General features: G+C 40.6%; 1 protein-coding gene across 1 annotated transcript in view; it reads right to left on the minus strand.

The window, feature by feature from the left end:
- Positions 1-432: 432 nt before the first annotated feature.
- Positions 433-14,603, minus strand: part of TRUB1 (TruB pseudouridine synthase family member 1) — a 29,119-nt gene continuing 14,948 nt past the window's right edge. Inside the window, exons 4-8 of the mRNA XM_086466979.1 lie at positions 10,433-10,514; positions 4,639-4,711; positions 3,223-3,362; positions 2,043-2,099; positions 433-664 (exon numbers count right to left, since the gene is read on the minus strand). Of these exons, the coding sequence (XP_086323105.1) occupies positions 450-664; positions 2,043-2,099; positions 3,223-3,362; positions 4,639-4,711; positions 10,433-10,514 (567 nt within the window). The 3' untranslated portion in view covers positions 433-449. The remainder of the gene's footprint in view (positions 665-2,042; positions 2,100-3,222; positions 3,363-4,638; positions 4,712-10,432; positions 10,515-14,603) is intronic.

The following is a 14,603-nucleotide window of genomic DNA, read 5'->3' on the forward strand; positions in this document are numbered from 1 at the left end:
GCAAACTGACCCACCACATCCGTGTATCCTTCAAGCTATAACAGTCTTGTCACCATGGTATTTCAGGGTTTGATTAGCAGCTATAAAGAAAAAAAGGGTGGTTTTGGAGCTCATTTAGCAAACATTAAGTTATGTGGGTTTTTTTATTGAGGAATTGGTAACAACAGCTATATTGCACCCTGCAAGTTCTTGAAAAGCTTATGAAGATTTGACATCAGTGGCAGATCCATTTACAGTGTGCAACAAGGGAAATAAAGAGATTAGGAAACAGCAAGTGCTGGATGTTTTCAGTACATGTTCTAACCCCAGAAAACAAAAGAACCATTTTTCTTGCTCTGCAGTTTGTCACCCTCCCAGTACAGACTTGTAAATTTACACGGGAGGCAAGACAATCCCAATCCAATCTTGAAATGTCTCAATCATTCAGTCTTTTTCCTTGACCCAACTTATCACTTATCTTCACAGCTCACAGCAGTTTCACCAGGATGCTCTGTCTTCAATTTTTTATGAGATGGCTCTCCTGGGAGGAGAGATGTGCAATGCTCTAAGGATCGTGCAATTTCATCAATTGTCCATTTGTCTTCATAAAGGGCATGCTCCTCTAGCGTAAATGGCCCATGTTTGGTTCGGGTCAGCTCTTGCATTGTGGCACAGGTAGAGAGCTCTACAGTAAAGGAGAAAAAAGGATTCAGAAAAAGTGCATGGTCAAGCTTACCTACTTGCAACTCACTTAAAATGTATTTTTACATGTAGCTTTCTACATCATTCTGCTTTGTTTGAGAAGGAAACTCATAAAGATTTATCACTCATTTACATCTTAAATTTGAGCCAAGGAACTCCTTTGATTTCAATAGATCTCCAGTGCAGTAAAGAGTTCAAAATCTGACAGAAATTTGTCAAAAGGTTTTCCAAATTTAAATTAGAATGAAAAGACAGGAAATAATGACATAAAATGTAAGCAGAACCTTCACGAGTGACTTAGAAAGTCACGTACTATTTCTCCACAGACTTTGAGGCCTTAGCACTGCTTGCCTTCAATAAGGATTTTTGACATTTTGATCCTGTGCTGCCTATTGGGATAATATAAACTAAGATAAAGAAAAATAAAAAATATAAACAAATGCTCTGCTATGTTAAGTAAATACCAGTAGGACAGAATTACATAATGAGGGGCTACAAAACACAACGGCATCCAGAGCTGACTTGTAAGCACACAGGTATACTAAAATATTCTCTTCCATCCTTTCTGATGCAGGAAGATTCTAACTGCATTTTAAATTTTTGAAAAGAAACCAGCTGAGGACAGACTTTATCTTGGTTTGTCATTAAAGGACTAAACATAAGCCAGCATGCTCAGAAGGCAGTAAGAGAAAAAGAATCTTTGACTTGCCTAAGTACATATAACATTGAAATTCATAGGGTTATCCCACAACACTTGCTTCCTTGATCTGCAAATGTATCATTTAAAAAAAAAAAAAAAATTGAAATGGATTATCTGTTCTCCATCATGCAGTTTGGTAGATACTGAGCACAAGACAAATAACCCTGTGGGAAAGCAAAATCGTTCACAGTTCAGGTAAAGCAGAAAGTAAACACTAGAAAAATCATCACCAATGTAGAAGTCTTTCCAACAGATAGGGTTTATTATGTGCATGGTAATGTTCTGTGCAATCTGTTTTCAAAATGTGATGAATAATGTTTAAAAAGACAGTATCTTTCTTCTTCTTCGCATCCTTAATCTGAGCTAGCTTTAACATATGGAGGTGGGAAAAAAAAAATTCCCACCTTGCCTTGTATTATCTTGCTCAGTGCTATTACTGCTCCATTTTTATTCCCCAGCCCCCAAGGTCCTCTGGTGATTATTTAGCCTTCATTCCTCGTGCTCCCAAGGTAAATACCTTAGTATATAAAAACACGCAATAGCACTACAATTCTGCAAAATAACACATAGATCTAGTTACTGGAGATAAACAAAACGACAAATTTTTTCCATAAACAGACACGTTCGTTCCTTAAACTGTCATGGATTTTTTCATGCCTACCTTTGCCAATGTCACTGACCAGGCTCCTGACATAAAAGCCACCACCACATTCAACATCTGGAATGTTAACAGTGACATGGTAAGTTGCCAGTGCAATGAGAAATCTACTTTACATAGAAACCATGCCCCCACATAAATGTAAAAATGTGCTAAGCAAACAACCTAGTGATAAAATATTTATAGGATGCAACATCAATTATTCATCCTGTAACATATGGGCGGGTGAGATTGCTAAGCTAGACAGGAAGGCAGGCAAATACAATGGCAACCGAACTAACTCCCTAGGAATGAACTACTTGCTGCGGTACGTTAATGAACGCTCCAGTCCTGTTCACTTTAAAGGTTTCAGAAGGTTGTTTCATATTACTAATGGCGAAAACAAGTTATTTCAAGTATAGCCTAAACTGACTGTCAATGCTGTTAAGATACTGCACACAGGCAGCTCCAATAAAATGTCAAAATTGGCCTTCAACTTCCCCTGCTCCCTCAGCCCTTCCCTTCCCCCTCTGCCAGTGAATAAGTTGCTAGTCACCCATCCATAAAGTAAGGGCTGAAGTAACACAGCACTGAGTCCTGTCACTCACACCTGCCCATCACAGAACATCTGGTCCATCAGAGGATGACGGGTCAACCAGGTAGCTGATCAATGCAAGACACTATCTTGACCTCACAGCAGCATCAAACATTTACAACAGTCTTTTTGGTTTATTTATTAATGTGCTTCTTAATGTACTACCCAAGTTTCTTCATGTGTGACAGAAGGAAGGATAAGATCCTGCCTCCTCAACCGAGAAAGAGGCCTGACAGTAACTGATACTGGTCCTTGCTGCACCCTGGGAGAGATGCCAGCAGGCCTGGGCAAAAGAATGGGCAAAGTGAAGCACACAGACCTGAGAAAGGAGGACTGAGCTGGAGGTTGCAAAATCGTGGACAGATGCAAATAATCCCCTGACCAGCCTCTCAGAATTTTCTCTCACAGGAAGATTACACATAATCAGCTTAACTTAAAACCAAAATACGGTGCTTTTAGTGCAAAGTGAAAGTCTCTGCACATGGGCTCACACCAAAACAAGCAGCTGAGGGAAATGAAACCCATTTCACTATCTTATTCCCATTCTGAGTGTAAATAAGCACTAACAAGCTGGGAGCATCACTCTATGTAATAATCTGTGTCCTTTACCCAGTGTGAAGAGTGGTGGCTGGAACTGCTGGAGAGAGAGGCTGTACACTCTTACTGGCCGAGCAGGCTTTGCTTCGACTGCTTCTCCTCTCTTCATCAGAGTTGATAGCCTTTCTCCATCCTTCTTCAAAGCAGAATAGCTGATCAGATAAGAGTATGAAAATGCGTGTCATACGGTTGTAACAGAACAAGCTTCCCATCCTCCGGATCCTGTTAATATTGTACTACAGTAGCATACATTTTACCCTTCTAATCCTCTCCAAGTGCTCACAAAAAAAACCCAACCAGCAAGTGCTTCTGAAATCTCTTGGACACAGCATCATCTCATTTGCCAGTAGCTATATAAACCTGAAAACAAGAGATGGTCCTGTATTTATCTCTTGCCATAGAGGTTTAAAAGTATTTCATCACTCAATTTGTAGTTTATGAAAACAAAGGGTTTCTATAAGGAGTACAACACTGGCAGCTGCCTCTAACAGACTGTCTCTCAGAAGTCTGCAGGGCGTACGCTGTTTCAGTGTTATGTTGAGCTGAGCACTAGGAGCTGCTCAGGCAACTCCTGTAATTCTGCCTTGCACCTTTACTCCTCTCACACCAGGGTCTTCCCTGAACAGCAGCCACCAAGTTACGTAGCCTTGTTCTACGGTGTTTAGGGGACCACTATAGTCCAAAAAAAAAATAATTTCACTGATTACAGGAAACTTTACCCAAAGCTCCAACTTTAGTCTTGACAGAAAGATGACCACAGAAAAAGCAAAAAAGATCTCACTCAAATTAGCAGAGGGCAATTTGAAACAGGTCACACGAAGCAGAACGCCTACTGAATCACTGGCCTTAACAGCGCCCGCGCTGGAACCACAGTAACCGACCCATTGCAAATGCAAAGGAAAGCGTGTTAGCTTAAATCACCATAAAAGCCATCTGTCACAAGCGAAGCGCTTGCACATTGCCAGCTACTGTGGCTCACCTGACTAGAAGAAATTTGCTAAGCTACGGAAGCTCAGTCACTAATCACTCATTCATACCCTAAGTTTTCAGAAAACTAATTTGAAGCTATTTAAGGCACTTCCACAGAGATGTCAGTAAGCCTCCTCTTACCTCACAACTAAAATTAAAGCCTCAGAGCTTTGCTTTCTAATTGGAAGACAGGATAGAAGCCACCAAGCCCTGCAAAGCTGTTTAAGACTGCTTTGCTACTTTACATTTACCACTAACAAAGCAGACTCCAGGTTACCATTTGCGCTTGATGTTCAAATGGGCACGACCCACAGTTGCAAATGTTAAACTCCTAAGTCTGCCTTGCTTCTATCATTTTGCCAAAATGTGTCTTTTTATTTTGGAGAGAACCGACTTCTGTTGTCAAGTCCCAACAGCTGAACACAACTGCCAAGAGTGTCTGAATATTGTAGAACTTACAGTGGAGGAACCTGCATTATGTCCCCTGTGAACTTTTGAAGCACCTTTTCAAGATCTCCTTTTGTTATCTGGTCTGTAGAAAGAAAACAGCAAGTATGTTAGCACTGATTATTCACATGGCACTAATGTCATCAATCACGTTCTGCAAACAGATACAAAGAGTTCCCTCTCATCTGAATTTAGATTGGGTGAAAAACACCAAAGAAAAGAGATAAAAACCAGAATGTAGGTAGGAGTGTGAATTATCACAAAAATGCGTGGAACATACTGTCCAAGGTGATTAAGACAGTCTGGTTGCTCTCAGAAGGGCAGAAATCTCAATATACACAGTTTTCTTTTGCAATTTCTCTCTCTCGGGACTGCAAATTCATTTTTCTTGGGAACTATGCAAAAACTACAAAATTTGTCCTATTCTCATTTTTGTTAACGGACTAAAAAGAGTAAAATGCTCATCTAACCTTGGCAACTTCTCTTTAAGAGTACCTAACTTCAGGGACAAATGCAACAGATTATTAGAGAACAAAAGCATCATGGTTTTTTTTTCTAGTGAAGAAAAAGACTGCATCTGGAACAACACATCAAATTTCCATATCAAGCAACTAACCTGCAAACGCACATCAGGGCATTGTTATATATTAAGTAAGGCAATTTTACTGAAGAAACCCTGTAAAAGAAAGACAGCTGCTTTAGGCAACCTAGCCTCTTTTAAAGGTACACATACAAATCTGCCCCACTTTTATCAGAAGGCTGTAACATAAGTGGCTGATTGCATTGGTCCTTTGAAATACTATTCAATACAGATGACATTCATCCCTCATTTGTTCAGAGAGTAAAACATAAGATCTGCAATCACAATGCACTTCAGTCCACTTCTACTGTCTAGGACTTGACTAGTCCTGTTTCTCATAAGTTATATTCCATTAGTGTCACCCTGCTAAGTTTACAGCATCCTGGAACATAAACTAACCAAATTTATTTATTGAGCCTTCATTATGTTTTGGAACAGACCTTTACTTGCAAACCTGACAGGTGCACTTCATGCTGTAAGTAAAAAAGGTTTCTTTCCACAGCAGCTTTGGAAGATGGCAATGTGGCACCTCACCTTTTGCAAAGCACACTTTGCAGCCTCAAGAGCAGATGCTGTCCCTAGGCCCAGCAGCTGTCTCAAGAAGTGTCATTAACAGCAAGGTTGCAAGGCATGGAAGTCAGTCAGGGATGCTGATGTACCTCAGAATATGGGGTAGGAACAACAAAATCAATTGTATAGTTAGTCTGGATCTTCTTCTAAAGAGCTTCTTACACAGTTATTTCCATCTTCTGTTTGTAATACTCTCGTTTAGCAACGTATCACAACAAAACTACACGGCTGAAAGTTAGCATAACCCAGCTCTCTGCTGGTGATCCTGTCAGCCTTCTTGTGAACCTCAGGTTGCTTCAGACTAGAATTTAGTATTTAAGATCTAAGCTTAAGTGTCACTTGGGATTCTCTTTCAATTTTCACCCCATGAACTGAATTTGTGGCTAGGGCATTTAATGAGACACTTGAGTTCAGTTCCTGTTCTGATCTCCTATTCCCCTGATTGAGAGGTTACATCTAGCCTCTGATGAAATCACTCATGCTATAGGCAATCTCTGCCTCGGGAAAAAACCAAAAATGCCCCATGTGAGGAATGACGCATTAAGCCACTAACAAACAAAGTTGCATGGTGTGTTATCAAAGTCAGTATTTACAGATGAGTTTGCTAAGATCCAGAATAAAACACATTTGTCTTCTGCGATACATCGTGGCACAAGGTGGCTAGTATTACATTCTGAAAACCTAAAAACATGTCCTTTGCCTTTTTTTTTTTTTTTTTTTTAAAGCATGCACTGCCTTTGTGTTAATGGACTACACTGAGTTCTTGCCCTTTCCTCCACACAAGCTGGTGGAGCTTTCACCCAGCTCTCAGTCATAAAGGAATGCCCTACTAACCTGGTCCCAGTTTCACTATGCGTAAGCTGTGTGTTTGTCCCAGACTCATGGCTTTCCAGGGCACACAGTACACAGGGAACCAGCTCCTTTACCACCTTTCAGCTCCCCCTCGTTACATCCACAGCATAGGTGCGGGGGGAATGCAGTCCTGCTGCCCAGGAGAAACCTCTCCTTTTAGGCCCTAGGCCCACAGCTCTCCCTCACCTGACTGTGGGCTTGGGTTTAGCAGGTTAACAGCTTGCCTAGTCAGCAAGCTTAGGGAAGCATTTGGACTCAACCCTCCATCAAGCATGAAACAGGCACACACACTAAAGGGTAATTAGCATCAACAGTCCCAAAACTTCGTCTCCCCACTTGACTTCCCTTCTCTGCTCCCTTAAAGGGTTGAGAGATGTTTCTGCAGGACATGGCTGCCATAGATCCTAATTGCCCTTGCCACACGGCATTAGCCTACTCCTCCCAATATCCTTACCACAAATACCAAATATCTTCAACTGTCATATCGCAGAGCACAAGTTTTTGCTAGAAGCTGGACTTAAACTGCAGTTCTTTGCCCTTTCAGGGAGGGGCATGGCAGCTGGCAGCTCACAATGATTTCAGTGAGGACTGTCAAGGTTTGGCCCATGGGATAATTGCATCCAGTCCCCAGGAGTAACAACAGGTTAGCTTAGAACAAAATGATTGTACCTGCTCTGTGAGTATACTAGTTAGAATACATTCAACGCTGTTTTCTAAATTTCTTCCTAAGCCCTTAGACTGACAGTGAGGTTATGTGATCTCTGCACAGGCTACATGACTTCCAGTGGACTATTCCTTACAATTCTATCAGCATCCCAAAGCAGGCAAAACTTCAGTTCTCCAATGCTTCTAAAAACACTGAAAATAAGCCTGTTGGCTTCCAACGTGAACAATTTTAAGAACAGTTGTGCTTCTGAACACTGGTGACTTTTGATCCATTTTCCTGCTACAATCACAAAGGACGTTAACTAAAGTTATCAAACCAAAAGGTTCCAATTGTGCCACAACTTCAACAAGCTTCCACTGAAGCGTGATACCGCCCTGCGCTTGTTAACAAACTACACCAAAACAGAACACGAGAATTATCCGTGACAGTCCAACAGAACTACAGCAGATGACCTTGACTCAATCTGGCCCAGCACAAATTATTTCAAACAGACAAGCAGAATGTTGAAAGGACTAGGTTTTTAAATTATTCAGGTAGGTCTATTAAACATATATTTCAGCATAATCAGCAGAGACCCGCAGAAAATCCTTGTGAATTTTGTTCTCCATGTCTGCATATAGTCTGCTGGGAGGAAGTGGGTTTCAGAATGCACATTCCTGTGCATAGTTACAAACATTAAAAAAAGGGCTACAAACATTAACGTGTTCCAGAAAGCATCAGAGGAATGCTAAATGCTACTTGCTTCCAAAGTCAGCACCTGATAGCCTGGGAGCAGTAAGAAACCACAACCTAATTTCATGTGGAAATGCAAACTCATCTGATAAGAAACAAACAAAAAAACTGTGAGAAGTTCAGGAGGGGTTAAACCCAAGGAGCTCTCTTCAGTACATCCTTTCATTGTGACTAACTGTAACACACGACAGTTTGCTTTCTAAACTCTGTCTAGGGACATTTTGAGGACTAAAATGTAACACTTGCCTATAGTTAATATAGCAGGCAACTTTCTGCAGGCACTTTCCTCTTGTGGTCCAGTGGAGTCATTCAAGAAGAGTTTTATATATCTTGCAAGCTGTTTTAGTGCCCCTTCTCTGCACTAAGGCCCAATCCTGGATGCTGCTGGCACTGCAGGATTTATATTCCCTAGCAGATGCTCTGCTTCTCACAGGATTCTTGTAGGTGTCAAAGGAAAGCTGAAATTCAGCTCAAATATCTGGTTTGTCTGTTCTTGGAGTACCAATTAGAGTTAGGGATTAGGGATGGTGTGCCACACAGACAATCCTGCAGAAAACGAAGCTGCTTTGGGGAAGACACTGGAAAAGATGAGAAATATCTGCTTTATTAGGAGTAAGGAAAGAAATATGAAATACCTAAGTGGCATGGAGAAAAAGGAGTGTGTATGTTCTCTCTTTCATGTTCTCTCTTTCTTCTTTCTGAAGAATCCAAATCTGACTGATTTGCACCAACACAGAAGGCAACTGAGACCAATTTCACAAGCATTTCTTTCAGCTGTCAGCTTCAGCAAAAGGAAACTTTGTCCAGCCTCAAAACCACACTGCCCCAGCAATGCCAAGACTGCTCTTCATGAGACCGCATGATGAACTGGATCATGCAACTGATCTCAGCTTAAAAAGATAAGCAACTCGAAAAAAGAGGGTATTTTTAACCTAAATCAGTTCCCCAAGCACCCAGTCTAACAGAAAGCTAAACCACCATAACAGAGGAGGTGGTGTGGATGTGGGAACTACTATAACAAGAGCTGCCAGTGAAAGAAATGCGCATGAAAACAACACTCTAAATTCCATCTGCAGTAAACAATACAAAATAAAAAAGCAAAACTAATGTTTCAAGAAACAGATTTTTTTTTTTTTTTAAGTAACTGACCATAGGAGTTGCATCTACTTAAAATGATATTTCACAGTTTATATGTCAGCGAGTATCTACAATGAATACTACTCAGCACAGCAGAACCACAACATTGCATTTTCTGAGCGGTATACATAAAAACCAAGAAAGTGTTTTCTCCAGCTGTCATGAAGTGTCAGCAACTCTAACACCAAGCGGATGCTCAGTCCTTCAGAAGCTTAGAGATAGACTTAGAACTTGATCCTGAAGCAGAAGCAAGTGATCCAACATCTCTGAATAACATTGCCTAGTAAACAACTCTGAATAACATCACCTAGTAAATAACACTGTTTAGAATCATCCATCTGGCTAATGGGGATGAGAAACTCACGCTTGCCTGTCTCGCGCAAAAAAGAAAAATTCCAAAAGAAAGGAGATTGGGAGTGAGAGGTGGAATCCAAGCTACCTTTTTCATCACACTATCAAAAAAAGATAATATACTTCATGTACCTACTACCAGGTACCACAAACGGTGTGGGACCTGTAGAGTTGCTAAGCAACCAGCTACCTATTGGTTTTTTCTCTTTTTTCCCCAGGTTGTGAAAGAACTAATGGCAAATACATATCTCTTTGTCCCTGGTTAGTTCCACATTGTTTCTAAGGCACCCTGGGTATTGTGGAATGCCCACTCCCACAAAGCCACAGTCAGGATTAGTTCTGAAGCCTTAAACTCTTGCACTGTGCTCTGTGGGTCAGAAAACTTTATTTATTAAAGTTGCCAGGACACAGAATGCAAGCAAGAGCAAGACTTAGTAGGTGAACATATGTAGAAAGTAGTTTATGCCATCTTCATTTTACATTGAGGAGTCTGTAGTTAAAGGGGCATCCTAGAGGGAAGATCTAAGACCTTTATTCCTCCACTGGCCTTGAAGAGTGTTACTAAAAGAGTGCTCATGGGACTCTACACTGAAAGAGGAAAATTTTACTGGACGCAGCACGTCATTTGTCAGCCTGTCAAAGATTTAAAATGACACAGTCCTGGCCAATTCTATTTTCTCCCTCCTAATCTAATGCCTGGTTTGTTTTTTTCCCAACAGAAATGAACACTTGCACTGGACATAATTGCATGAAGCTGGTCTGAATTATATGAGCACTGAAGTTGAAGATGAAATAATCTTAGTTTGATTTCACATTTAAACTTAATTCAGAGTCTCAAACATCTCTTCCGCTTCTCTATGACAGAGACCATTTATGCCTTCACATTACACAAAGTATATAGATACATCTATGCTTACCATAAGGTTTTTCTTCAGTTACTTTTCCTGTAGCGTCTAATGTATCGGTACCTTTGCCCAATAGTCCAACAGCAGTGTACTTCTGGGAAGGAAAAAAGAGAGATTAGTGAGTCAGGTCTTCAAGGTTGGGGGTTTTCCCTTTTTTTTTTTTTTTTTTTAAATAGACTGCAACTACCAAGTACTCCAAACCAGGACAGGAAGAGTATTATCTGAATAGTCAATCCAGCAACTTTGGGTAAGCAAAAACAAAGATGAAAAGACATTGAACTGAACAAAAAGTAAAACCTGCACTACATGTGCCTATGATTTCAGTTTTAGAAACCCCAGGAAGAAGCAACATAGAATCTAATTTTTACTATAAATACATCAATACCATAAAGAAAATAATAGGGTGGTAAAATCAAAAGTCTCTGTGGGGTGTGATGTCGCTGTTGAAGAAAGGCACATAAAGTACCTTTCAGACACAATTTTTTCTGTTCCTTCACAATTTAAAACAAAAAACAAAGACACAAAGACCTTTACTTGTGAAAGCAAAATACCCACTTCCAAGGCAAATCTTTACAACAGTTCTGCCATGAAATCCAGTGATATGCAATAGCCTAAAGCTGGAGTTTTGAACATCTGCAATCTGGTAAGGTCCTTGCAACCAGCACAAGGGCTGCAAGGCCACCGAGTGACGTGACTGCTCATCAAGGGTTCTCCAAATATTTGTTTCAGGATTTCTCAGGGTTCTTCTTTAAAGAATTCTTCAGAGTTTGTAGCTTACAAGAAGGAATTAACCTGTTCCCAGGCCACTAGCGCTTCTCCTTATTGCATTTCACCTGATGTCCTTCTTTTCCATGTTTTCACCTGGCTGCGGGCATATGGCAGAATCTGCTGAAGCTGACAGAAGGCTTCCCATGAACCAGCTGCCCCATGTCTTTTCACAAGGCTGCCAACACATGAAGGCTCACCCTGTAACATGAGTTTGGGTCAAGTTTGGAGATACTTTCAGTTACTAAAAATCCGTGGTTTGACCCACTGCCTATTCCATTCCATTACATTTCTTCCTCAGCCCTGTGTAAGTCCAGGGGCCTTCAAAGTAAGCATTTACATAGCCTGGGAGAGAAAAATCAAGGTGTTCCACAGGCCTAATTCCCAGTAAGGTTTCAATGAACTTACTCCCAACTGAGCTCATACAAATTTGAACCAAGTCATAAAAGGATGTATCTTCTAAAAGCTGGTTGACCAAATTCTACTGGAACACATCCAAACAGCCATAAGCACTAACATTTTACTCTTTGATGCAACGCATCCTTTTTCATGTACTTGCAAAGTACAAACAAGCTCAAGTAATAATAGTGTAAGCATATAATCACACCTACAAAATGGGACTACTAAGACATGCCTTCATTTTTTTCCACACGACAACCTTCCAGTTCAATGTATTTCTTCAAGCAACTGCCATGAAGTGGAAGCAGCAGGAATAGTCACACAAAAAGCAGCGGAGTGCAGACTTCAATATAAAGTAACTGCATTCTTTGCTTACCACGTCAAGGCTACTTTTTTCCAAAATACTGCAGACGTCTGAATCCCCTGACAACTCTGCAAAATTAGGCATTTTAAAATCAAATTCTTGAAGTTTACATACTTTCGGAATGAGCAGAAAAGAAATGAAAAAATTAATGAAGGCTGCTCCACAACAAATATTTAAATTAAGATTTAAGTATATTATCTGCTTTTAGGACCATAAAATTGCCTGCTTTCTGAGACATTCAATGATCTAGTTCTTAACATTTAATAGCATAGCTAGAGACTATTCAGCAACTATTCTAGAGGTTAATAAACACACATGAGTAGATCTTCATAATTCTAGCATAATGAGTTATCTTAGCAGTGCAGTAGAACTCTAACTCTGAAAGTTTGAAACCTCACACACCATCTTCAGACGTTTCCAAATCAAAGCACTGATACTACTTCAGTTTGAATGACTTTCTTCCTCTTAATTCTGGTTTTGGCTATTTTGCTTCAGGCTGTCTGTTACAACAACATGTTACATTTGACCTACCACCAACAGAGAGATAATATCTTCTGTTTATATGTAAACACAAACTGTATGAACAATACAATCCAAATCTCAACTTGACTTCCCCTTTAATTTCTGCAAAAAGGGCAAAAAGCCAGTCAATTTGTAAAAAGAACATTCTTAAAAATTAGTCACAAATCCCCACTCCTTACAAAAGCCTTTAAAGAGTCACAAAAGACTCAAATCAGTAGCACAATAATCCACAAAGAAGGCTATAACAGGTCAGGAAATTAAGAATTACAGTTGGTTTATGATCAGTCTCTGGAGTGCCCTTGGGTATCTACAATTATATATCATAATTCTTACTGACCACTTAACAGGGTTTACTTCCCCTTTGTTAGTGTGCAGGACCTAGAGCATGTAGAAGATAACACGACAATCCAAACTTAATCTATTGTTCCTCTTATTTTGTGTCAAAATTCAGCATTAAATCTCTATAGACTCTAACTCACACTGCCCTCAGAAGCACCCAATGGATTCTGAGTCATTTAATAAGTCTTCGGTGACCTTTTCTCCCCTGTGTTGGCAATCATTTATTTCTACCAGTTTTATAACATACATCTAGGGGCATTCTTCCTGTACTCTCAAATTACAAATCACTGCAGGAACACAGACAGCAACTGCTCACAACCATGCTGCCTTCAACCCACTCAACCTGAAACAAAAAAAGCAAGGTAGTAGGTGTTGCAGTCAGTGGCAAAGCCTAGCAAGTGCTGTGACAGGAAAGTCCCTCTATCAACAGCTCGTCAGAGAACGATACCAATCAACAGCCCCTACGTCCTTGCCCCCTACTCATCTCAAGAGATCAGGACCCAAACCATTTAAAAATTAAAAGCAGCACCTCAGCTCCCCTATGGGATTCCACAACATGCGAGTGTCACACATTAAAAGCTGAGATCAAGCATTCCCAGTCACAACTTGCAAGCACTGCAGCATCGTGCATGAATTCCAGCTTCTAATTGTGGTCTGCATGGTCCCAAAGTGGAGCCTTACAATTGTACAACAGCACAACAACCCTGAGGGCATATAGACCTTCCCAAAACTAACCTGCACTGGGGAATGGCTACATCTCTCAGCCGTCTAGAAAACCATTTTCTTGATGTTATGGCACCCGAAACAAAAGGCAGCTAAGCGACCAGAAGCCGTCAAGTATAAGCAACTCTTTAATTCAAACTAGTGAAGAGACAGCCTTAAGAAGATACTTTACAGTGACAAACCACTGCACTCTGTCAACGACAATGTGAAAATTCTGTCAGACTGGGGGATGTGGTGGACGCAGCCTCAACAAGACCAGAAAGACAGGGAAGTGCTTTGGCAGTCATACATTTGCTAGCACACCCGTGACTAGAAAGAAACATGCCATAACAGCCAGGACTGGAGAAAGAAAAGGACTACAGGAACCTGTAAGAAACAAATTACCAACTCTAATAAATCTGATGGATCTTGGGAAGAGGAATTTTGGTTTAGAGTCACAACCACAAGGTACCGTCAAAATTCTCACAAATAATAAACCACACGATTTGCAATAATGTTTTAGTAAGAGAATAGCTATCATTTGGGGGTTTTTAAGTCATATCCAGTTTCAGAGAAATCCTTATACAAACACAAGTAAGGGAAAGCATATCCATAAAAAGAGAGTGTACACATTCATCTGTGAAAGGAGCAAGAGGAGGAGAAGGAAGAAGAATCCCCTCCCATTAGAGGGGCTGTACAGCCAGCATAGCTATTAGCAGCACAGCCCACCCGGGGGGGGGGGGATCCTGGAGGCTGAAGCCCCTGGGCTGACTGCCAGGCATGTCTGCCCCACTTATCAGTGCAAATGCCAGACAGACCATGGAACAGAGCTTCTCAGTTTTAACTGTTCATATATCAAAGTTTCATTTGGAAAGAAGCCAGAGACTTGAAATCTTAAATTATAACATGTTTTAAAAGCTTTTTCAAACATGGAGATGCAACACTTTGGAAGAGCTAGACAGAAACACAAGTAATTATGAAATAAGGTCACTAGTAGCTGTCAGGAAGATTTTAAGATGGCTCCCACTGCAAGAATTTCCCAGGCAAGCAAGCTTTCTGGAAGAGGCAGTTCACAAGAGTTCATCCAAGGAT

This window comes from Leptosomus discolor, chromosome 6 (genome assembly GCF_034619465.1).
Source record: "Leptosomus discolor isolate bLepDis1 chromosome 6, bLepDis1.hap2, whole genome shotgun sequence".
Classification (NCBI taxonomy): domain Eukaryota; kingdom Metazoa; phylum Chordata; class Aves; order Leptosomiformes; family Leptosomidae; genus Leptosomus; species Leptosomus discolor.